Source organism: Thamnophis elegans, chromosome 9 (assembly GCF_009769535.1).
Source record: "Thamnophis elegans isolate rThaEle1 chromosome 9, rThaEle1.pri, whole genome shotgun sequence".
Taxonomy (NCBI): Eukaryota; Metazoa; Chordata; class Lepidosauria; order Squamata; family Colubridae; genus Thamnophis; species Thamnophis elegans.
In genome coordinates this window covers 63,252,169-63,273,783 of record NC_045549.1, presented here as the reverse complement: position 1 = coordinate 63,273,783, position 21,615 = coordinate 63,252,169, and the positions used below count along the sequence as shown (strand labels likewise).

At 38.8% G+C, this 21,615-nt stretch overlaps 1 protein-coding gene across 1 annotated transcript in view; it reads right to left on the bottom strand.

The window, feature by feature from the left end:
* The window catches only part of DCHS2 (dachsous cadherin-related 2), a 69,652-nt gene that overhangs the window by 25,368 nt on the left and 22,669 nt on the right, over positions 1-21,615 (bottom strand). Inside the window, exons 5-10 of the mRNA XM_032223657.1 lie at positions 16,839-17,858; positions 14,324-14,499; positions 12,857-12,956; positions 10,346-10,503; positions 8,051-8,888; positions 4,721-4,960 (exon numbers count right to left, since the gene is read on the bottom strand). Coding sequence (XP_032079548.1) covers positions 4,721-4,960; positions 8,051-8,888; positions 10,346-10,503; positions 12,857-12,956; positions 14,324-14,499; positions 16,839-17,858 — 2,532 coding nt within the window. The remainder of the gene's footprint in view (positions 1-4,720; positions 4,961-8,050; positions 8,889-10,345; positions 10,504-12,856; positions 12,957-14,323; positions 14,500-16,838; positions 17,859-21,615) is intronic.

The following is a 21,615-nucleotide window of genomic DNA, read 5'->3' as shown; positions in this document are numbered from 1 at the left end:
AGAACAGCTCTAATAAGAATAGGAATTTTGTTAGTATCCCAAAAAATAAGGCAACATCAAGATCTACATAGTCTACATAGAAAAGAGTCATCTTCAAATAAATATCCATCCTAGCTAGTGTCAGAAAACAAAGATTATGGCTTTTGCCAAAAGGCCGAAACTCCATTTATGGAGCACTAATAGCCACAAAATAGAATAAATAAATAAATAGCATTTAATATTTAGGAGTCATCATGCATGCCATTGGCTCAAGCCCACTGTGAATACTGGATAAATATCTTCCAATGCTATCCTTATTTTTTTTTCCAAATCAAGGGAAGATATTATGTTCCAACTGAACTATCTCAGACTAAGTCTCTAGCCCAGTTCCTTCATGGGACTTTGGCTGGGCCCCCAGGTGTGTATTTCACCCCTCTGGAAAATGTACAATCTAAATTCATCAGAGCAGCTCTCCAGATACCACACTATGTATTAAACTTACACTTACGACTGGAGACAGGCATGATTAAAGTTGAGTCCAGAGTGCCTCTCTAGCTTCTATAAACCTTTGGTTAAAGCTCAACCTCTTTCCCCAAGGCTTAGCACCACTAATCCTCAGGATAACTTCCAATCCCCATGGATCAAGGCTGTGGAATTATCTTTCAAATGTAGGCTTCCCTCCCTCCACATTTCTTCAGATGGAATATGAATCGGGGAAAAAACAATGCCTGAAGCAAAGGTTAAAAGGATACAGAAAGGCAAGCAGATCAAGGGAAAGCTCCAACCTTCCTGTCACCACTACACATATTCCATACTGTTGCTGCGGCCAGCTGCTTCACACAACTAGAAACACCTAACTATCAGAAAGCTTTCTCTCTTGCCCATGCAAGAATTTGCCTGCAAGCAAGAATTGGTGGGATAAAATAGACAAAATAATAAAAAAAATGAGGAAGCTAAAATGTTTTGGAACTTTAGATTTCAAACTAACAAGCATCTGCCACCCAACATCCCAGACTTAACTATAAGACAAAATAAATCTGGACAGTGGGGATTGCAAAGCCTGAAAACAGCAGAATAAAACTGAAAAGCATAAAGTACAAAAACCTGAAAATAGAAGGACAATGATGACAAAGGAAATAAAGGTAGCAGCAATAACATTGGCCATGTTGTCTGCAATTCCAAAACATCTGGAGCACCAATTGAACACTATTGATGTTTACAAAATCACCATCAGTCAATTACAAAAGGCAGCCTTCCCTGGAACAGCTTACATTCTGTTATGACTTTAATATTATTGAACAACATCTGGCTATCCCAGGTAGACCCAGATCTAAGTAAAATTAATTCCTGGAATAAATGCAATCAGAGACAGACATTTTCTTCTTCTGAGCAAATTCCAGGATGTTCTGCAGGTGACAATCAAAATGTCCATGAAGGAAAAAGTAATTCTGTTGCCCTTGGACGCCAAATTACTTTAAGATTCACACAACAAATAGATTGTTGCTCTTAGAGAACGGTCTAATGTTCTAATCAGGGTGCATCAGTGTTTTACCAGAATATTGGCTAAGATAATAACCTACCATTAAAAAATCAGCAGTATGTTCATACCTCTATTGTTGCCACAATAAAAATACGGAGCCAGTTTATGAGGTTCTTAAATTATGCCTGAAGTTATAGATCGAATTCAATAAAATACAGAAATACACACTGCATGCAGACTGACATCTATATTATACTCAGAAAGAAACGGGGGGGGGGGATCCCATTTGATTCTTGGGGGAAAAAACCTGGGGTATCTCTGGTTTAATTCTAATTTAGTGCTTCCTCCGAGTTATGCCAATGGGACACTTTCTCTCTCCAATTGTGGTTGTGGAGATTTCATGAGTACAAAGTTGGCCATTTACAACATGTTTGTTGCCTCTGTTTCCTGGCCCCTTGAATCGTCTGTTGGATAAATAAGAATTTACCCACACAGAGGTCAATCGGTTTCTCTTTTTGTACAATTTTATATTTATTTATACTTAGCTATTTATAACAAAATATTGTTTACCTATATTGTGCTTTATATTCTTACTATCATTTATTCTCTTGCATACAATTATAGGTATACATTCACATAGTTATTCTTTTTCTTTGCCATTCTTATACTTTTGTTATTCCATTTAAAAGGTTACCATATACAGTTTGGGTTGCTTTGTTTACCATCCCTAGCGCCTGTTGTAACACCACCTTATTTTCCCTTCCTTTTCTCCCTCCCTTCCTTCTCTACTTCCTTCCTTCCTCCTCTCCTTCCCCTTCTTTCTTCCCTTACCTCTCCCCTACTCCTACCCTCTCTCTTCCCCTTCATGCCCTCTCTCCTTCTCTTTCTCTCCCTTCTGCCCTCTTCTCCTTCTCTTTCTCTTTTTAATGTACTTCTCTGCAAAATATGTGTGTGGACAATGCTTTTATGTAAAATTTCTATTTCTTTTTACAGAAGGAATGAAAAAGGCTTGTCTTTAGGATTGTCTTTGTGAATTTTGGAACAAAAAGGGACTGAGATAACAATCAAGGGTAGAAATGCTATGTTTCCTTGAACAATTGTTGACTTGGAAACCAAACTCAAATCGATGCCATTTGTGATTTCTGCTTACAAAAAAAAAATCATATTTGTTAATATCTGTAAATAAAGTCCTGTGAAAAGCGTATTTTTTTACACTGAACTAAAAAAATCCTTTCTAAAGTTCAAATCTGGCTTTTATTTATGTATACTTTAGGCCCACTTTACAATTTATCATGCTAGAAGCCTAGGCCATTTTATAAGAACAGCATGGTTTCTCTTCAGTTTTGGGTTCAACTTGCTGGATAGAACAGAAAGCAGGGTTAAAAAAAAGGGAAAACAAAGTCTCATTTTTTGAATACTGTAGCCTTTTGTTAAGAAACGATATACAGCTTTTAATGTTGCATCAGGTACAATATTCCACATTATTCTTATCGTGTTACAAGCTATTAATGGGTACTACTAATGGAAAAAATGCTGGGAAACAATAAATTCCAATATTATGTTTTTATTACGTTCTGGGAATTAGAGGTGTTAGGTATTTCCTCAGATGACAGGCAAGAATTTATATGTATATATAAATATATATTCCTGCTTGAACAGGGGGTTGGATTAGAAGATAGCAATAGCAATAGCAGTAGACTTATATACCGCTTCATAGGGCTTTCAGCCCTCTCTAAGCAGTTTACAGAGAGTCAGCATATTGCCCCCAACAATCTGGGTCCTCATTTTACCCACCTTGGAAGGATGGAAGGCTGAGTCAACCCTGAGCCGGTGAGATTTGAACCGCTGAACTGCTGATCTAGCAGTAGCCTGCAGTGCTGCATTTAACCACTGCGCCACCTTGGCTCTTCCAAGGTGCCTTATAACTTCTAGAACATGCTTTCTGGAATAAGATTCTTGAATAATAACAACTGACCTCAACACAGTTGACTGAAATTCAATAAAATAAATTGGCAAGTACAATATATATTATAGCTAGCAACATATACTATAGTTAGAAAAGCATGAATGCAAAATTTGATATACTAATTCTCCCAATTCCTAAAGTCAGGGAACTCTGCACATATTTCATGTTCTACTGTTATAGTGCTTGTATTTTTATGTTTTGCCTGTTTATCTGTCTGTCTAGGTAGCTACAGTCTCTCCCTCTCCCTCCCTCCTTCCATCTATATCTGGGAATTTGAAATGCAAATCAGATGGGTGCATATGTAAGTTCAGGAGCTGTAACTAGAGTGTTGAATTATTTTTATTTAGAAAAAAAAGTGACATTGATACTCTCTTCCTTCTGCATGTAATAAAGCATTTGATTTTAAAAATTAAATAAAAAAGCTTTATGAAATAAGTATTTGAATTGAAATTATCCATAATTTCTTTTCTTCTTTAATAAAAGAGTAATTAAAAGTGGTATTATACTGCCCCATTCTGGACAAATGGAATGAATGCATCCATGTAATAACTTTTAATATATACTGATTAATTTATAACTTTCAAAAGAGCATAGATCCACAATCTAGAGGGATAATTTTCAATTTGGGACACCTACCATTAATCAGTATCATTTAATGAAAATATATAGCAGAGACTTTTCAAAGTTGGTCGTGATCACGGCTTATAACTACCCGCGGGTTTTCCCATTGACTTTGCTCATTGGAAGCCGGCAGAAAATCACAAGTAGCCGCCACGTGATGACCCACAATCCTCACTTAATAACGGCAAAGGGGATTGTTGGGATGGTCACTGCTAAATGATGACGTAATGTGAAATTCAATTGCCACTGTAACCTGAATACTACCTGAACTGTCACTATCATATACTATTTGAGCTACACTGATTTTCAGTGTTCTAAGGCACTTCGAAGTGCTAGTTGCAGAAGTGAGTATATAAGAACTAGACAAAGGAAGAACTAGACATTTTTATTCAATATCTTTATGTTCTTCTCCAAGAAACATATTTACATACATTAAGATTTTATGGATGAACAACAGATACTGTAATAGCAATGAAATCAAAAAGTTACTTTCCTATATATGTACAAATCCGGCTCCTTTAGTGGAGATAAAATTTATGCCTGCTCTTGCACATATAACAGAAATGGAATTCATTTCTATTGGAATAGAAAAAAAATAAAAACCAAAAGATATGACTGTTGACCATTTTTTAAAAATGTGAAAGTAACGCTCTTTGTTTTTAAAGGAAAATTACCTGAATCTTTATCAATTGCTTCAACTTTAATGCCAAGCACTCCTGGGGCTCTATTTTCCCAGACTGAAGCTTCATATACAGCTTTGGTAAATATGGGGGCTTCATCATTTACATCAAGAACAATTACTACCAGGTTCTGAGTGGCAGATAGGGCTGGATTGCCATTATCGAGAGCAACAACTTTCAGGTTATAATATTCTTGGTTTTCACGGTCCAAAGCAGAGACTGTTGTTAGCACTCCTAAAGGAAGATGCGAAAAGATATTAATGTTATCTCATTCAGTTGCTGTTCCCATAAGGCACTACTATGAGGATGCACAGCAGGGGTGGGTTTCTCGCCCCGTTCCAACCGGCGGCGTCCTCGTGCACGCGCGCAGCGCACGCATGCATACTAGCGTCTGTGCGATGCTCCAGCTGCTCCTGGAGGATCGCGCAGGCGCTGTATGAGTCCTGCGCATGCGTGGAAGCGCAGAACTCGTCAAAACCGGGTAAGAAACGTGGGCGGGCGGGTGGGCCTTTCGCCGTTCCCGGAGGTTACTTACTTCCGGGTTCGCCGACCAACCGGTTCGCGGGGACCGTCACGAACTGGTTGAAACCCACCCCTGATGCACAGCATGACGGTTCAGATACCCTATGGTTTGTTCTAAGCAACATTTAGAAATCTATCTTATTGTTTGGGGTGCAAACAACTAGAAAATTATTGTACATCTTATCATAAACATGGGCCATGATTACTAGAACCTCAAAGAAAAGGAAAATACATATCTGCAAAATAGTTTTCTAAAACATGTTTGGAACTTCAGCATTTTGCTTATGAATGTTCTATTCTTTGGTTAATGGTGACTACGAAAGCCTCTTATAATGCCATTTACATTGATTCAAATGATTATCTCTAGTATCAAATATTTCTTTTATAGGAACATATTTTATATTCCAGATATGTTGAGCTTGATATAAATCTTACACTGTTTGGCACCTGTATATGAGATTGATATTTGTTTTATTTATATGCCGCCCTATTCCCAGAGGGACTCAGGGCAGCGAACAACTCAAGGGGGAAGGGAACACAAAAGTACAATACAAGCATTTAAAATAGCCAACAGCCACACAGCCACACAGGTCGAGAGAGGAAGGGAACTCATCAATCCCAGGCCTGCTGACACAGCCAGGTTTTAACGGCTTTTTGGAAGGCCTGGAGAGAGGTGAGGGTCCGAATCTCTGCGGGGAGTTCGTTCCAAAGGGCCGGAGCTGCCACAGAGAAGCCCCCCCCCCGGGTCATAGCCAGATGGCATTGGCTGGTGGACGGCACCCGGAGGAGGCCAACCCTGTGTGATCTAATGGGTCTTTGGGAGGTAATTGGCAGCAGGCGGTCTCTCAATGACGTTCTTCTTCTGTATGATTCTCCCTGTAAGGTACAATCAGTATCTGAAGTCCTTTTTCAAACCCCAATTGCAAGATAAATGGTTAATAGGAGCAAAGCTTCGCCATCAACTTCCCAATGTCAGATGCCCGACTATAAAAAAGGCTGTTCGGAAAAATCTTCATCTGGATGTTTTTGGTCTAATATATATTTAAATCTGTTTTATTGCACAGTTATCTTGTAATATTTATTTTTATGTTTATTTTAACACTTAGATAGAAAAATACTGATTTAAAGAGATTTTTAGGGTTTTTATAACTTGGCCAAAACGGCTTAAACGGCTTAATATAAGCTTCTTAGATAAAATCATCTGTGACTATTATGGAATCTCTCAATTAATTTTCTGAATGCTGTCCACGAATTACTGGCCATGATCAGCTTTTATGACTGCTTTTGGCCTTCAGAGACAGTGTATTACTGAAAGAAATAAAAACATTGGAAATAGATAAATATAAGTGCCATTCCATGCTTCTGCAAACCTTTAATATCTCCCTTGGTGTTCTTTTTAACTATCTGTCAAAGGTCATTAACAGTTTGCCTGTTTGCTTCTAGCAGTTTTTTTTCCTTAACACCGTGTTAATAAATTGAGATGCATTATAGGAAAACAGTTAAAACAAATTTCTAGGTTCTATCATATCTCAAGACTTAAAATGGACACCTAGCATCAGAAACGTCATCAAAAAAGCATAACAAAGAATGCTCTTTCTGTGCCAACTCAGAAAGCTCAAACTGCCCAAAGAGCTGCTGATTCAGTTCTACAGAGGAATGATTGAGTCTGTCATCTGCACCTCCATAACCGTCTGGTTTGACTCTGCAACCAAACAAGACAAATGCAGACGTCAATGGATAATTAGATCTGCTACCAATCTGCCTTCTGTGACCTGACAAATGCGCGCTTGACAAAGTGTGCCGACGAAACCGTTGCGACAAAACCGCAATGTCATCAACGCACCCACAACAGTGCACCCACAACAGCGCACCGACAGAAGCGCGATTTAAGATAAGGTAAGGGTTAGGTTCAGGGTTAATTTTAGGGTTAGGTTTAGGGTTAGGTTCAGAGTTAGGTTTAGGGTTAGGGTTAGGGTTAGGTTTACAGCGCGCTTCTGTCGGCGCGCTGTTGTCAGCATGCTTCATCGCTCATTCATCGGCGCGGTTTAGAACTCACGGTTTTGTCACCGCGGTTTAGAACTCGTGGTTTTGTCGGTCGCCCTTTTGTCGGTGAACCTCTGCCTTCCACTGAGGACCTGTATACTGCACAAGTCAAAAAGAGGGCTATGAAAATATCTACAGACCCCCCCACATCCTGGACATAAATTGTTTCAACTTCTGCCCTCAAAACAACGCTATACGGCACTGCACACCAGAACAACTAGACACAAGGAGTTTTTTCCCGAATGCCATCACTCTGCTTAACAACTAATTCCCACAACACTGTCAAATAATTTACTAAGACTGTATTACTATTATTCTTCTCTTCCTTCCTTGTATCTATCTCTTCCCACTTATGACTATAACCATGTTGCTTGTATCTTTAAATTTATATTGTTTTATTTCTTTACCAGTACGATTTGATAGCTTATTAGTAATCTTGACTATCACTAAGTGTTGTATCTTTTTATTCTTGATGCATGTATTTTATTCTCCTTATGTACACTAAGAGTATATGCACCAAAGACAAATTCCTTGTGTGTCCAATCACACTTGGTCAATAAAGAATTCTATACTATTCTATTCTTAAAACACAACTTAAGAGTATTGAACTTTTCATAGTCTATATGTAGCTATGAGATATTTTCCCATAGACTTCAGATGATAGATTAAAATGTTTTGTTTCCAGGAAATCAATAAGGATGCAATTAGTATTATCTCCAGGGTAACATCAATGGAATCAACTTATCCCTTTTAACTTACCAGTAGCTTTATCTATCAAAAAGGCATGGTTTTCATTGCTTGAGAGAAGGTATGTGACTTGTCCATTCATTCCTTGGTCTGGATCATGTGCTATTATGTGATGTGCTACTGAGCCTACCTCTGAATCCTCTCTAATGTAGGAAACAGGAGATGAAACAAAGCTAGGGATGTTATCGTTGACATCTAAAATGACAATTTTTGCTGTCAGTGAACACTGGTTATGTTCAGTCAGGTTTACCGCCTGATTTGAAGCCAATACTGTCAGGACAAAAAATGGAGTTATTTCTCGATCCAGGGATACTGTTGTAATTAAGGTACCATAAATAGGATGGATGACAAATGGATTTTCTGTCAAGTAATTACTATGCATTGAATACTGAATATTTCTGTTTAAAAAACTACCGTCTCCATCTCTTGCGCTAAACGTATACACCAAAGTACCAATGGGCACATTTTCCTCTATCCCAATTACAATGAAGTTATTTTGGAAAGAAGGGGAATGGTCATTTTGATCTTCAACGTCAACACTGAGGAAAACAGTCTCATTCTGTGGAGAACTGTTCAGGCAGTCAGTTACAACAACTCTGAAGAAGTAGTGAGACATTACTTCATAATCAAGTGCTTTAGAAAGAAAGAGATCGCCTGTAGCATTATCAATCTCAAATGGAATATCAGAATCTTCTTCAGGGATAATAAAATGCTGTTTTCTGTTGGGATAGAAATGCTGATCAGGGAGTTTTAAGGAGCCCATGACCTGAGAAGGTCTAAAATCTTCTGGTATGGCAAAATGTCTGATGTTTTGAGAAGAATGAGAAATTCCTTTCACAAGAGGTATTACCTAGGGGGGAAAAGAATGTATTTGTTTATTAATGGCATTTTGTAACATTTGCCCCTGAAATGGGAATGATTAATCATTTACTGACTGATAACATTCATTTCAGTTAAGACCAAAATGTCTTGAAAATTTGAACAAGGTCAGCTTGAGCTTTTCACTTGTTTCGAAAGACCTCTCTTGTGGGGTTAAACCTAAATTAGCCTGCACAGCTGAAAAAATTCCCTGTAGAAACTCACAAGCATAACATTACAACACCCTTCAGTTCATTATTCCCAGAAAATTATATTCTGTTATAGGAGATAATATATAAACTCGCAGCCCGTGGACAGGAGGCATCACATGCTGGCCCCACCTACACCTGCAACAGGGGGGTGGAGACACAATGCGTCATGTGACACTGCCGTGACACTATGAGTTTGACACCCCTGATATATAATATCATGACCTCATTTTTTAATATTTCCAAGTACTTTTATGTTCGTTAGTATAGAACCCATAATATATAATCAATAATTTCATCTATTGACTAATTTTGCAAATGATCCTTCACACTGTGGCAGACGCTACTCTGCTACTACTTCTGTAGTAACTCAGAAATCATTCCAGAAACAATATTCTACTAATTGCATAAACAAGAGAAAATCAGGAGTCTCCTAAAGCTAAATGAAACTATCTTTTTATTGAGAATTTTTCAGGGTAAGAATGTTAGGTCAACAGAACTATCCACGCTTCTTCACGAACTATTAAAAACAATCTTCTTCATCCTATACAATATTTGGCATGACTTCCTCTCTTGTGTTTAAGCCACAAATGTTATTTCATTAGATGATACAACATATTTTTTGTTATGAAATCACAATTAAATATTACTACAATTAGATTATTCATACTTAAAAATGCAGTCTTTATTGTGTTCAAGAGAGAACAATGCTCTTTATGTTGAACAATAGAATGTCAGAGTTCCAAATAGCATCCTCAATAAAATAAGAATCCGAGGCTAGAGATTCCTCAAAGTTCCAATTTATTAGAAGAGCCATGCTGGCACAACTGGAAAAACCCAAATCTGAAAGCTTCCAGGTTTTCCCCAGCCAGTTGAAAGTTCAAGACCCTGCCCCAACACCCACATGTCCATCACATGGTCCAATCAGTCACTGACCCAAAGGAAGATTCCACTCAGTGATGCCCCTCCATGTGCAGGGGCACGATGACCTTGACTCTCTGAGAAAAAATGTTATTTTGACTACAAAGCTCCCATGCTCCATAGTTTCCCACAGTAGAAATAAAGGATGTACAAATGAAACAACGAAGAGAGATTGAAAGTATGGCGTTCTGGACAGGGTATCCATATGTCCAAATATCATTCTTTCGGTCTCTTTTAGTTGGTTTGTTTAACTGTGTCATTTCTTATTCAAAAGTACTCCTTCTCAAAAAAGAAAAACATTGTATGCTTAAGCCAATACCTCAATATTGATGACTGTTTCCCCTTGAAAAGAAGGATTTCCCTTGTCAATTGCCGTGATTACCATTCGGTAGTTTGAATGCCAACTGTATAACAGAGCTTTGGTAGTTATTAACTCACCGCTACTGTTGTCAATCTGAAAGTGACCTAAACTTTCTTCTGAAAGAGATACATGTACATGTTAGGAAAGTGTTATTTAGAACAATCTTAAACAACGTTAAGTACTGAGTGGAACTGAGAATTCAACTCCTGCTGCTGCTGCCTATCCTTGCCTTGTGATGCAAAATTCTCTCATATGGCAAGCAGAATATAAACTTGTTTCCCTAAATGTGCATATTTTTCTCTCTCTGTCTTGCAGTCTTAAAAAGATTCACTTAAATAGAAATCAACTTCCAATTCAAGGAATAATAATTTAAACTAATATCCTTTATAAACTTATAGAAGTCTGGCACTTTTAAAACAGCAATCTGATTTCTTAGGGTATAATTTTAACCCCTCATGGCTCCATGTTAAAGAGATAAGGCTATACCCAATCAATATGCAATAAAGGTCATTTACACCAATTATGAGCAATTCAAACTTATAATGAGGGGTGAAATTTAGCAGGTTCTGACAGGTTCTGGAGAACCGGTAGCGGAAAGTTTGAGTAGTTCAGAGAACCAGCAAATACCACCTCTGGCTGGCCAGAGAATGGAAATTTTGCAGTATCCTTCCCCTGCCATGCTCACCAAACCACGCCTGCAGAACCGCTAGTTAAAAAAAAAATTGAATTTCATCACTGCTTATAACCTATATTTGGCCCCAAATTCTCCAAGATTGCATTGCCTCAAGTCAAGACCTTTTCCTCTATCTTAATATATAACTTTCTATCCTTCCCTTCAAATATTATACCTGAGAATAAGGATATTTTCTGGTAAAGTCTCTCTATAGTATGGCAAGTTGCTCTGAGAGGATAATCTATATACTACTAAAACTCTAATTCCTGTAACTGGCCGAAATGGTATACCGCAGAGCAAAACATTTTGAACTAAAGGGCAACCTTAGTCAAATCGGCTGACCTACGGAATACATACAAAATACAGTATCCATGAGGCCCATGAATATCATACATTTTATAAATGTCATGTGCTGATGTTTGAGTGTTCAACATGGATTATTTTCAAGGCAGGTACATCTTTGAATCTACCACAACTTCTCTAATAGGGGCAGTACATTAGACACTCTGTTACTGTTGAGGACATTGAGGAATCTGGTAAGGAAATATCTTTGAAAGTATCTCCCAATGGAGCATGGGTTGCCTAGTATCATCTAAATTTGGATTAGAAGTAAACTCTGTTAAATCAATATATCTGCCCAACGTAACCCTAATTTTCAGAAAAAGCTTGCAAAAGGACAACGTTACGAAGGAGCATAAAATCTCATTTTAAGTACGAGACTTTTTTTATAGAATACTTCTTTCTATAGCAGTCCAAGTCATGGAAAGATATAAAAAAAATAACGTATCTTCATTGTATTCCGTTCACCTAATGGAGAATCTCAGCTGGAAAAGAACTTCCCAGAGGTATGATGCTATAGAAACTGAATCAATTAAATTATATTAAAAATTGCAGAGAGATTGTCAGCAGGGAAAATCTTAAATAAGGACTGTTATCTGCCAATTAAGTTTTGCTCTGTTGGCTGAAGACTAGAGTGGTTTCTTGGTAAATATATATCAGAAAAAGAATAATTTTTTAAAAATCCCACAGTTGATACCCTCGAGCAGCAGAGCACATTTTAAATCAGCTGTGGTTTTGAACACAGTAGCTATGCTATTTGATAACATATCATAAACCTACTAGAGTTTAAAGATAAACAGAGATTGTCATGGCTTACTTTGGGAGAATAAGATCCAAAACACAAATGTCACCCATCCAGGTTGTCACAATTTAAGATAAACATATTAATATATTCTTATGACAAACAGAATATGTGACATCTGTGTTCTGGATCTAAGCCATGACAATCCCATGAAGTCTTGAGTCTCCCCTTTCCTAAATAATTCCAAGAAACATGGAAGTCAGATAAAAACAGACCAAGGAGAGAAGCAAACTAGAACTATGGAGAAATTCTCCTAACAGTGAGGACAATCTACCAGGGGAACAACTTGCCTTCAGAAGTTGTGGGTGCTTCATCAACTGGAGGCTTTTAAGAAGAGATTGGACAACCATTTGTCTGAAATGGTATACCGTATGGTCTCCTGCTAGAGCAGTGGGTTGGACTAATGGACCTCTAAATCTGATGTTGTTCTTGTTCCATTCCCTATGGGATAGTTATTGTCTCTATGGGATGGCCCCAGCAGGCTCAACTACCCTCCAATCCATAGAATCCCAGCACCTCAGTAAAAAGTTAAAAAAGTAAAAAAGGCAATAGTCACCTGAGTCCATAGCATTCTTTAAGTTACACACGGATGGTGCTAAATGGGTGACAATGACCAGATGCAGCCATACTATTTTTACTTCATAAATAATATTACCTGAGGATAACGAATACAGCACTATTCCATTGTTTCCAGAATCAAGGTCTTTGGCAAATATATTGGCCACTCGTGTTCCTGCTGGTTGCCTTTCTAAAACCTACAATCAAACAATTCAGTTAAAACTGAATGTTTCAAATTGCAAGGAATTCAAATAATGTGTGTCCCAAAACAAAATTATGATGTATGGTTTGTAGACAATTTTCACAAATACATTCACAAATGGGCAGGTTCATGCCATTTATTCAGTGGCAGATGTTTTTCTGTTATCTGACTGCCCCTTTTCTGAGTGGCTGGATCAGCATGATTTTCAGCCTACTTATCAAAATATTAACTAATAGTCAACTTTATTGAGTGATTGCAGGATGCTTACTTCTAGCTCTGGCCATAGGTAAGTTGTAATTTGTTGAGATTGGTTGGGGCTCGGTTTTGCAGTCAGAGCATAACTAAGCTGATATATTAAAAAACCCTTCATCTTACTGACTAGCTGAGCATGTACATATAAATACATACTATATTTATACATTTAGAAGACTTGTCATAGTATCTACTGTGTTTTTCCAAAAATAAGACAGGGTCTTACTTTCTTTTGATCCCCGTAATAAGTGCTTGGTCTTATTTTTGGGGAGGTCTTATTATTTTTGAAGTGCAGGAGGCAGTGAACGTGGTCACCTCATGGCTGCTGCTGTGTTGCAATATTTTGGGGAGGGCTTATTTTCAGGGAAACAGGGGTACTTCATTGATTTTTCTATAATACCTATACAAAGTTTTGTTGTGTACTATAGTTTCCTCTCTGGTCCATTTGGCCAGGGGGGCGTGACCTTGTTACTGATTGGTTACCTGTTTGACAGCTGGGGTATATAAAGAGCTGTCAAACAGGGCTCAGTTGTTGCCAGTTAGCTAATACGCGCAAAATGTGAAGTGCCGCGTTAGGCAACCTGTTAGAAATAAACTGTTAGCTGACTTGAAGTCCTGGCTCACCTCCTTTTGTCTGACTGCATTTTCCCAGCTAGAACAAGTTTCACTTTAAAAATATATGCCATAGCAGGTAGCAGTATTTAACCAATTATGATTCCAAAAATCTAACCTGAATTAGATTTTATTAATATTTGAAATTGGGAACATTATCTGACAAAGGTAATAATAAACCAGTTCCATATGGTTGCCACGAGAAGTTCATATTCATCATCAGGATCTCAGACCAAATTCTTTCACATTTTGTAATAGGATGTCCAAACTCTAATTCAAACATTTGACCACAAGATGGTGTCCAAAGCCAATTTTTCTTCATACCTATTTTTTTAAACTTGCCTGTAATGCAAGTTGAACGTACACCGGGTAGAATTCACATTCAAATTTAAAAGTAATATGTTCCATATTCCGTCTCACTGTAATAAAATGTATAAAATATCCCCAAAGCCCCTTCTCAAACCTGCACAGTTAACAGACTTTGCATATTTTGCAAACCTTGAAACGTAGCAGATCCTGGGAGAAAGATGGACGGTTGTCGTTGAGGTCCATAACTGAGATATAGACAGATATGGTAGCATTAAGTTGAGGGACCCCATGGTCTGTTACCAGAGCAATCAAATGGTGCTGAACTTGCTGCTCATAGTCTAAGGCCACCCAGTTTATAATTTCCCCTGGTGAAAAGGAACAATGAAAAAAAAAGAGTATTGTGGGATACATTTTGATAGTTTTAATAAGTACCTGTTCTGACCCCCCTCCTCCGTCCAGTAACCAAAGCCGAGACACACTTAATGAGAATGTCCTTCAATAGCAAGACCAGACTCTCGGTGGCTGAAAGTCAAATAAACAAACAGATAAGGACCTTGGCAGCAAGTCCGACAAACCTTGGCAGCAATTCAGACAAACTCTGGCAGCAATCCAGCCTGCCAAGTTAGTTTCTCTTTAGTCAAAGCGTTGACTTCTGCGAGAAGGGCGTGGCACAAGCAGTGTTTTTTATAGTCTGGAGAGGAGCCTAATGACTATCAGCTGAACGTAATTACCTCCTGTAATTATGTAATTGTTCTTGACGCTGAGTAGCTCTTCGACGGCGTGCATCCAGGAACAACTCACTGTTGGTTTCTGGATCACTCTTCCTTGTCTCCTCCCCACTGATTCAAGGATCAGGCGCCACCTGGTGGCCAATCAGGCTCTCTGCGCCCTGCTTGGAGTCGGAACCCTGTCCAGCATCCTCCACATCCTCCAGAGCCGACTCATAAGGCCCCTCGCTGTCGGAGTCTGGCGGCAGCTCCAACGGCTCCTGCTGGGCCACAACAAGTACCACAAGGTACCATTTGCTGCTTCTGTCACTTGATCCATTACCCATAGGCTAGCAAGCATTATTTGTGCATTTACTGTCATCGTGCATTAAATGATTTGGACTTCACACCAGTTAGTGTCAAAGCCAGTTGCTATCATCCAGAACCAATCATATTAGGGTTCCAAGTAATACACCCATAGCAAACATAATTCCAAGGCTGGTAGATTCCTCGAAGAATCATTTTATTTGGATATATCATATTGGCACAGGCTGGTGAAAACCGACTCTGAATGTTCCCATGGTTTTCACCTATTTAAAAGTTTTCTCCCTCCCCTAAACAATCAGTCATATGATCCAATGAAGGTGCCATCCAATTGCTTGGTAACTTCATTCCTCCCCTCTCCAACCATCTGTGGGAATGACCTTGGTTCCCAGGAGAAAATATTTTGCTTTGGCTACAAACCCGAATTATCTCTATTCTGCCCTATCTATCCCCCAGCTCCAGTTTAGCAACACTCAAAATGGCCTCGGTCAGGTCAGCTTCAGGATTGACACAGATAATATTCTGATTCCCAGACCAGCAAAACAAAAGGGGTGAAGTCATTTTAATTGTTAAGTAGACTCGCTAAAATCTTTTTATATTAGGGATTCTTATAACAAAATGCTTTTGAGAGACTGATACATATTTCTTCACTTTTTGCAGAGCTGCAGATATTCCGAAGCCTTGCAACAACTTAATATGAGTTATCTGGGAACTTTTAAAAATGAATTGCCTCATAATATAACAATACAGCACTGGTTATACTCCATAATGTCCAAATTATTTCTTTATATCTCTATCACCCATGCTGTTTTATTGATAAAATGACAGGTTTTTGTGGAATGTATTATTTACATGCAGATGAATCTTAGAAAACAATTATTTGGCAATTAATCTGGCAAGTTATGTGTAATTTCCATTCCATATTCGTTCTGGATAAAAATTTGTTTTATCATACCTTTTCTTGAATTTTATTCTGTATCAGCTCTCTCATTCTCTTTAAAAATATACATTATTTAAATATGTGACATGCTATTATTAAGTATTGCGTAGAAATATCTCTAAATCTTTCATAAAGCCAATGCTAGTCAATTTCCTATCAAAAGGGGTAAGAATTATATTAAGTTTGAATTAACTTAAATTCTCCAAATAGAAGAAAAAGCCAGAAGAAGAAAAGGGCAAATGTATCAGCAAGAATGGAAATAGGTAATTGTATAGTTTTAAAGCAGTAGAGCAGCCCTGAGAAATCAGGGCAGCAGAATAAAGAGAAAACTAGGATTAAGGGGTGAGTTTGTAAATAGTATCAATTGATGCTGCATACTGAGAATCTGACTGACTTTTGTCCTAGAAGTTCATTCCTCAAGTCAGTAGAATATATGTAATAAGCACAGATGACTCAGCATTTGTGCTGATGTTTTATATTTTTTAACTTTATATTATGATACTTGGGAATATCAAAAAATTATTATTGCTGCAAATAAAGAAGACTGCATTCTATTTTTTTAGTGTTATTTTTTTATTTGAACCTACAATGCCCAGTTTTTAAATCAATGTTGAGATGCAGTTTGTTAATTGACAAATAAATGAAGTAATTAAATAAATTCAATGGATTCATATATTACTGGAAACCTAACACATTCCCCCTGAATATAGGGACCATTGTATAATGTATTTACCTGTATTGGAATTGATTCTGAAATAATTTTCATTTGATAAGATGAAGTAGGAGAGCTGCCCATTTCTTCCAGAGTCCTTGTCAATTGCTTTAATTGTGCCAATCACACCTTGGGGTAATGCTCTTTCCTCAACTTCAATAAAGTAGACATCGCGAAGAAACACAGGAGAGTTATCATTTTCATCAATTATGTTGATTATTATTAATGTGCTTGCATTTTGCACTGACTTATCCATTGAGCTAGTAACAAAAGCTCTAAAACTATGAGCTTGCAAATGTTCATAGTCTAAAGGATTACGTAAGTAAACCACACCTGTTTCTGGATCAATTTCAAAAGGAACAGAGTCTATGTTACGTTCCAAAGAGTATGTAAGAGTAGCAGAAATGTGATGGGGATTTAGCTTCCGGGCCCTTATTTGCAGGATTCTGTCACCTAGACAGGATCTTTCACTAACTTCCACTTGATACAGCAACTTTTCAAAAATCAACACAGGACTTCCTTTTTGTTTGTCAATTAGCACTCCCAAAATCAACACAGAGCTCAGGGAAGGATTTCCATGATCTTCTGCTCTGATGTGTACCACTACATGCTCGTGCTGCTTATGACTATTGAGATCTCTAGCAAGGTAAAGAATCCCAAGAGCTGGATCAAGACTAAAAATACTTGACTGACTGCTTACAATGGCATAATGGATGAGCCCATTGAGCCCACTGTCTTTATCTTCTGCATGAGCAATATAAAGAGCTGTTCCAGGTGGCGTGCTTTGAGATATATATATTTGATCATAATCCATCACAAATACTGGACGGTTATCATTGATGTCAATCAGAGTTACGTTGACCTGGGCACTGCTGAAGATGGAAGAGCTTCCCAATTGTGACTGCACTGTAAAGAGTATATGATCATGGGTTTCATGGTCAAGTTGTTTCTGGGTGTGTATGATTCCACTGTGAGAATCAACAGTAAAAATCCCATGGGAATTGCCAGAGGAAATTCTATAAGAAACTGTATCCAGGAAATCTGTAAAAAGGAATCAAACAGAGAAGCTTAACAGTGTAGAGGTTTCATTTCATGGAAATGCATTCCAGTTTGCTTGAAAAATCCATGCTACAATGTTAAATGATTTAATATTTTGAGCCTGCTTTCAGATGCTTCCTATTTGTTTTTATTTTCACTGAATCTAAAGCATGCAGAAAAATAAAGAGAAAACAAGATTCTATGTAGTATTTTGAAGCACTTTATTTCTACCACTTCCATTTAGGTTATAAACACACACAGACAGACACATACTGTACATGTACGTGTGCGCGCGCGCGCGCACACACACACACACACACACACACACACAGATAGACAATTGTGACCAGGACTGCCATTACTATGCGATCTGGTGTAAAACATGACATTATATAGTTGCATTGCTTATTAACACAATTCTAGCAGTCCCAATTGCTGTTAGGACGAGAAATGACAGGAGTTGCAGGTAAGGAATTTGGGGTTGATATGCAGCTACTACAGAAGGGTATGGAGATCCTTTGCGTCATCAGGAAAATGGAGACAGGTCAGTGGAGATCATAGAAGGGCACATTTGCTATTAAGGGTGAGAGAAGTGGAAAATCTTTGGTATCTTGTATTCCGTAGCAGGTTTTTCAGGAACAAAAGAGGTAGGAACAACACAACGGAGTGACTTATGATCCTTCCTATGGGCTTCCCCATTTACTTTGTTTGTGAGAAGCCAGGGGAGAAGGTTGCAAGTGGTCATCACATGACGTGGCATGCAGTGACATAATAATTACAATCTGGATACTTGAGAACCCATATCATGATCACATGACTGTAAGGATGCTGCAATGGCTGGAACTTTCGGGACCAGTTAAAAGTTCGGTTTTTTTCCATACCACCATAACCTTGAACAAATGGAAGTAAGCCAAAGGCTACCTATGTGAATTTTCTTAAAATCTCTGCTAACTACATCCAGTTAAGTTGAATGATTCTACTGTATAGACACCCATCAAAGTTTTTATGCAGTCAGATCTTATAAATGATATGAGGTTAATTCAAGCCTGACCTCGCTATAGAACAACTGTATAGATATACAGTACTGTGCAAAAGTTTTAGGCAGGTGTGAAAAAATGCTGTAAACAAAGAATGCTTTCAGAAATATAAATAACGATTGTTTATTTTTGTCCATGTTCAAAATGCAAAGTGAGAGAACAAAAGAAAAATCTAAATCAAATCAATATTTGGTGTTACTACCTTTGGTTCCACCACAAAACCGTGTTCGACTAAAGCGCGCTCGACGAAACCACGTAGCGACATCACAGGGCGACAACAGCGCGGAGACAGAAGCACACTGTAAACGCTAAACCTAAAATTAACCCCTAAACCTAAACCTAACCCCCCTAAACCTAATCCTAAACCTAACCCTAAACCTAACCCTTAACCTAACCCTAAACCTAACCCTAAACCTAACCCTTAACCTAACCCTAAACCTAATCCTAACCCTTAACCTAACCCTAAACCTAACCCTAAACCTAACCCTAAACCTAACCCTTAACCTAACCCTAAACCTAACCCTAACCCTTAACCTAACCCTAAACCTAACCCTAACCCTAAACCTAACCCTAAACCTAACCCTTACCTTAACTTGAATCGGCTTGCTTTCAAAGCGCTATTTAAAGCACCCTTCTTTCTCCACGCTTGCTGTTGTCGCCCTATTGATGACGTCAGCGACGCCGTTTAATCGGGCGCGGCTTAGTCGGGCGCGGTTTTGTCGTGCCACGACTACCTTTTGCCTTCAAACCAGCATCCATTCTCATAGGTCCACTAGCACAAAGTTAGGGATTTTGTAGGATTATAGTCAGGTGTATGATCAACCAATTATACCAAAAAGGTGCTAATGATCATCAATGTCACATGTAGGTTGAAACCCAGTCATGAACTGAGACAGAAACAGCTGTATAGGAGGTGTAAAACTGGGTGAGGAACAGCCAAACTCTGCTTCCAAGGTGAGGTTGTGAAAGACAGTTTCATGTCATGGCAAGATTGAGCACAGCAACAAGACACAAGGTAGTTATTCTGCATCAACAAGATCTCTCCCAGACAAAGATTTCAAAGCAGACTGGGGTTTCAAGATGTGCTGTTCAAGCTCTTTTGAAGAAGCACAAAGAAACGGGCAACGTTGAGGATCATAGACGAAGTGGTCGGCCAAGGAAACTTACTGCAGCAGATGAAAGAGACATCAAGCTTATTACCCTTCAAAATCGGAAGATGTCCAGCAGTGCCATCAGCTCATAACTGGCAGAAACCAGTGGGACCCAGGTACACCCATCTACTGTCCTGAGAAGTCTGGCCAGAAGTGGTCTTCATGGAAGAGTTGCAGCCAAAAAGCCATATCTCCGACGTGGGAACAAGGCCAAGCGCCTAAAGTATGCACGAAAACATAGGAACTGGGGTGCAGAAAAATGGCAGCAGGTGCTCTGGACTGATGAGTCAAAATGTGAAATATTTGACTGTGGCAGAAGGCAGTTTGTTCGTCGAAGGGCTGGAGAGCGGTACAATAATGAGTGTCTGCAGGCAACAGTGAAGCATGGTGGAGGTTCCTTGAACGTTTGGGGCTGCATTTCTGCAAATGGAGTTGGAGATTTGGTCAGGATTAATGGTGTTCTCAATGCTGAGAAATACAGGCAGATACTTATCCATCATGCAATACTATCAGGGAGGCATATGATTGGCCCAGGGGTGGGTTTCTCGCCCCGTTCCAACCGGTTCGGTTGGAACGAGGCCGGCGGCGTCCTCGCGCACGTGTGCGGTGCGTGTGTGCACATGCGCAGCGCACGCATGTGTACTAGCGTCTGTGCGATGCTCCAGCTGCTCCTGGAGGATCGCGCAGGCGCTGTATGCGTCCTGCGCATGCGTGGAAGCGCAGAATTCATCAAAACCGGGTAAGGAGCGGGCGCGGGCGCGCGGGCGCACGGGCGCGGGGGGGCTTCGCCATTCCCAGAAGTTACTTACTTCCGGGTTCGGCGACCAACCGGTTCGCAGGGACTGCCGCAAACCGGTTGAAACCCACCCCTGGATTGTCCCCAAATTTATTCTGCAGCAGGACAACCCAAAACATACAACCGAAGTCATTAAGAACTATTGTCAGCGTAAAGAAGAACAAGAAGTACTGGAAGTGATGGCATGGCCCCCACAGAGCCTTGATCTCAACATCATCGAGTGTGTCTGGGATTATATGAAGAGACAGAAGGATGTGAGAAAGCCTACATCCACAGAAGATCTGTGGTTAGTTCTCCAAGATGTTTGGAACAACCTACCAGTCGAGTTCCTTCAAAAACTGTGTGCAAGTGTACCTAGAAGAATTGCTGCTGTTGTGAAGGCAAAGGGTGGTCACAACCAAATATTGATTTGATTTAGATTTCTATTTTGTTCATTCACTGCATTTTGTTCATTTATGAGCATAAATGTTTAGCACTTCCATTTTTGAAAGCATTCTTTATTTACAGCATTTTTTCACACCTGCCTAAAACTTTTGCACAGTTTATATTTATTTATTTATTTATTTATTTATATATATATATATATATATATATATATATATATATATATATATATATATATATATATATACACACACACATACACATACATACATACATACACACACACACACACACACACAATATATGTTGCATTTGTGCTGATAAATAAAAAAAATGCAACACAAATGTAACAAAGGCAACATAAAAAATGGCTTTCTGCCTGGATGGTTCCT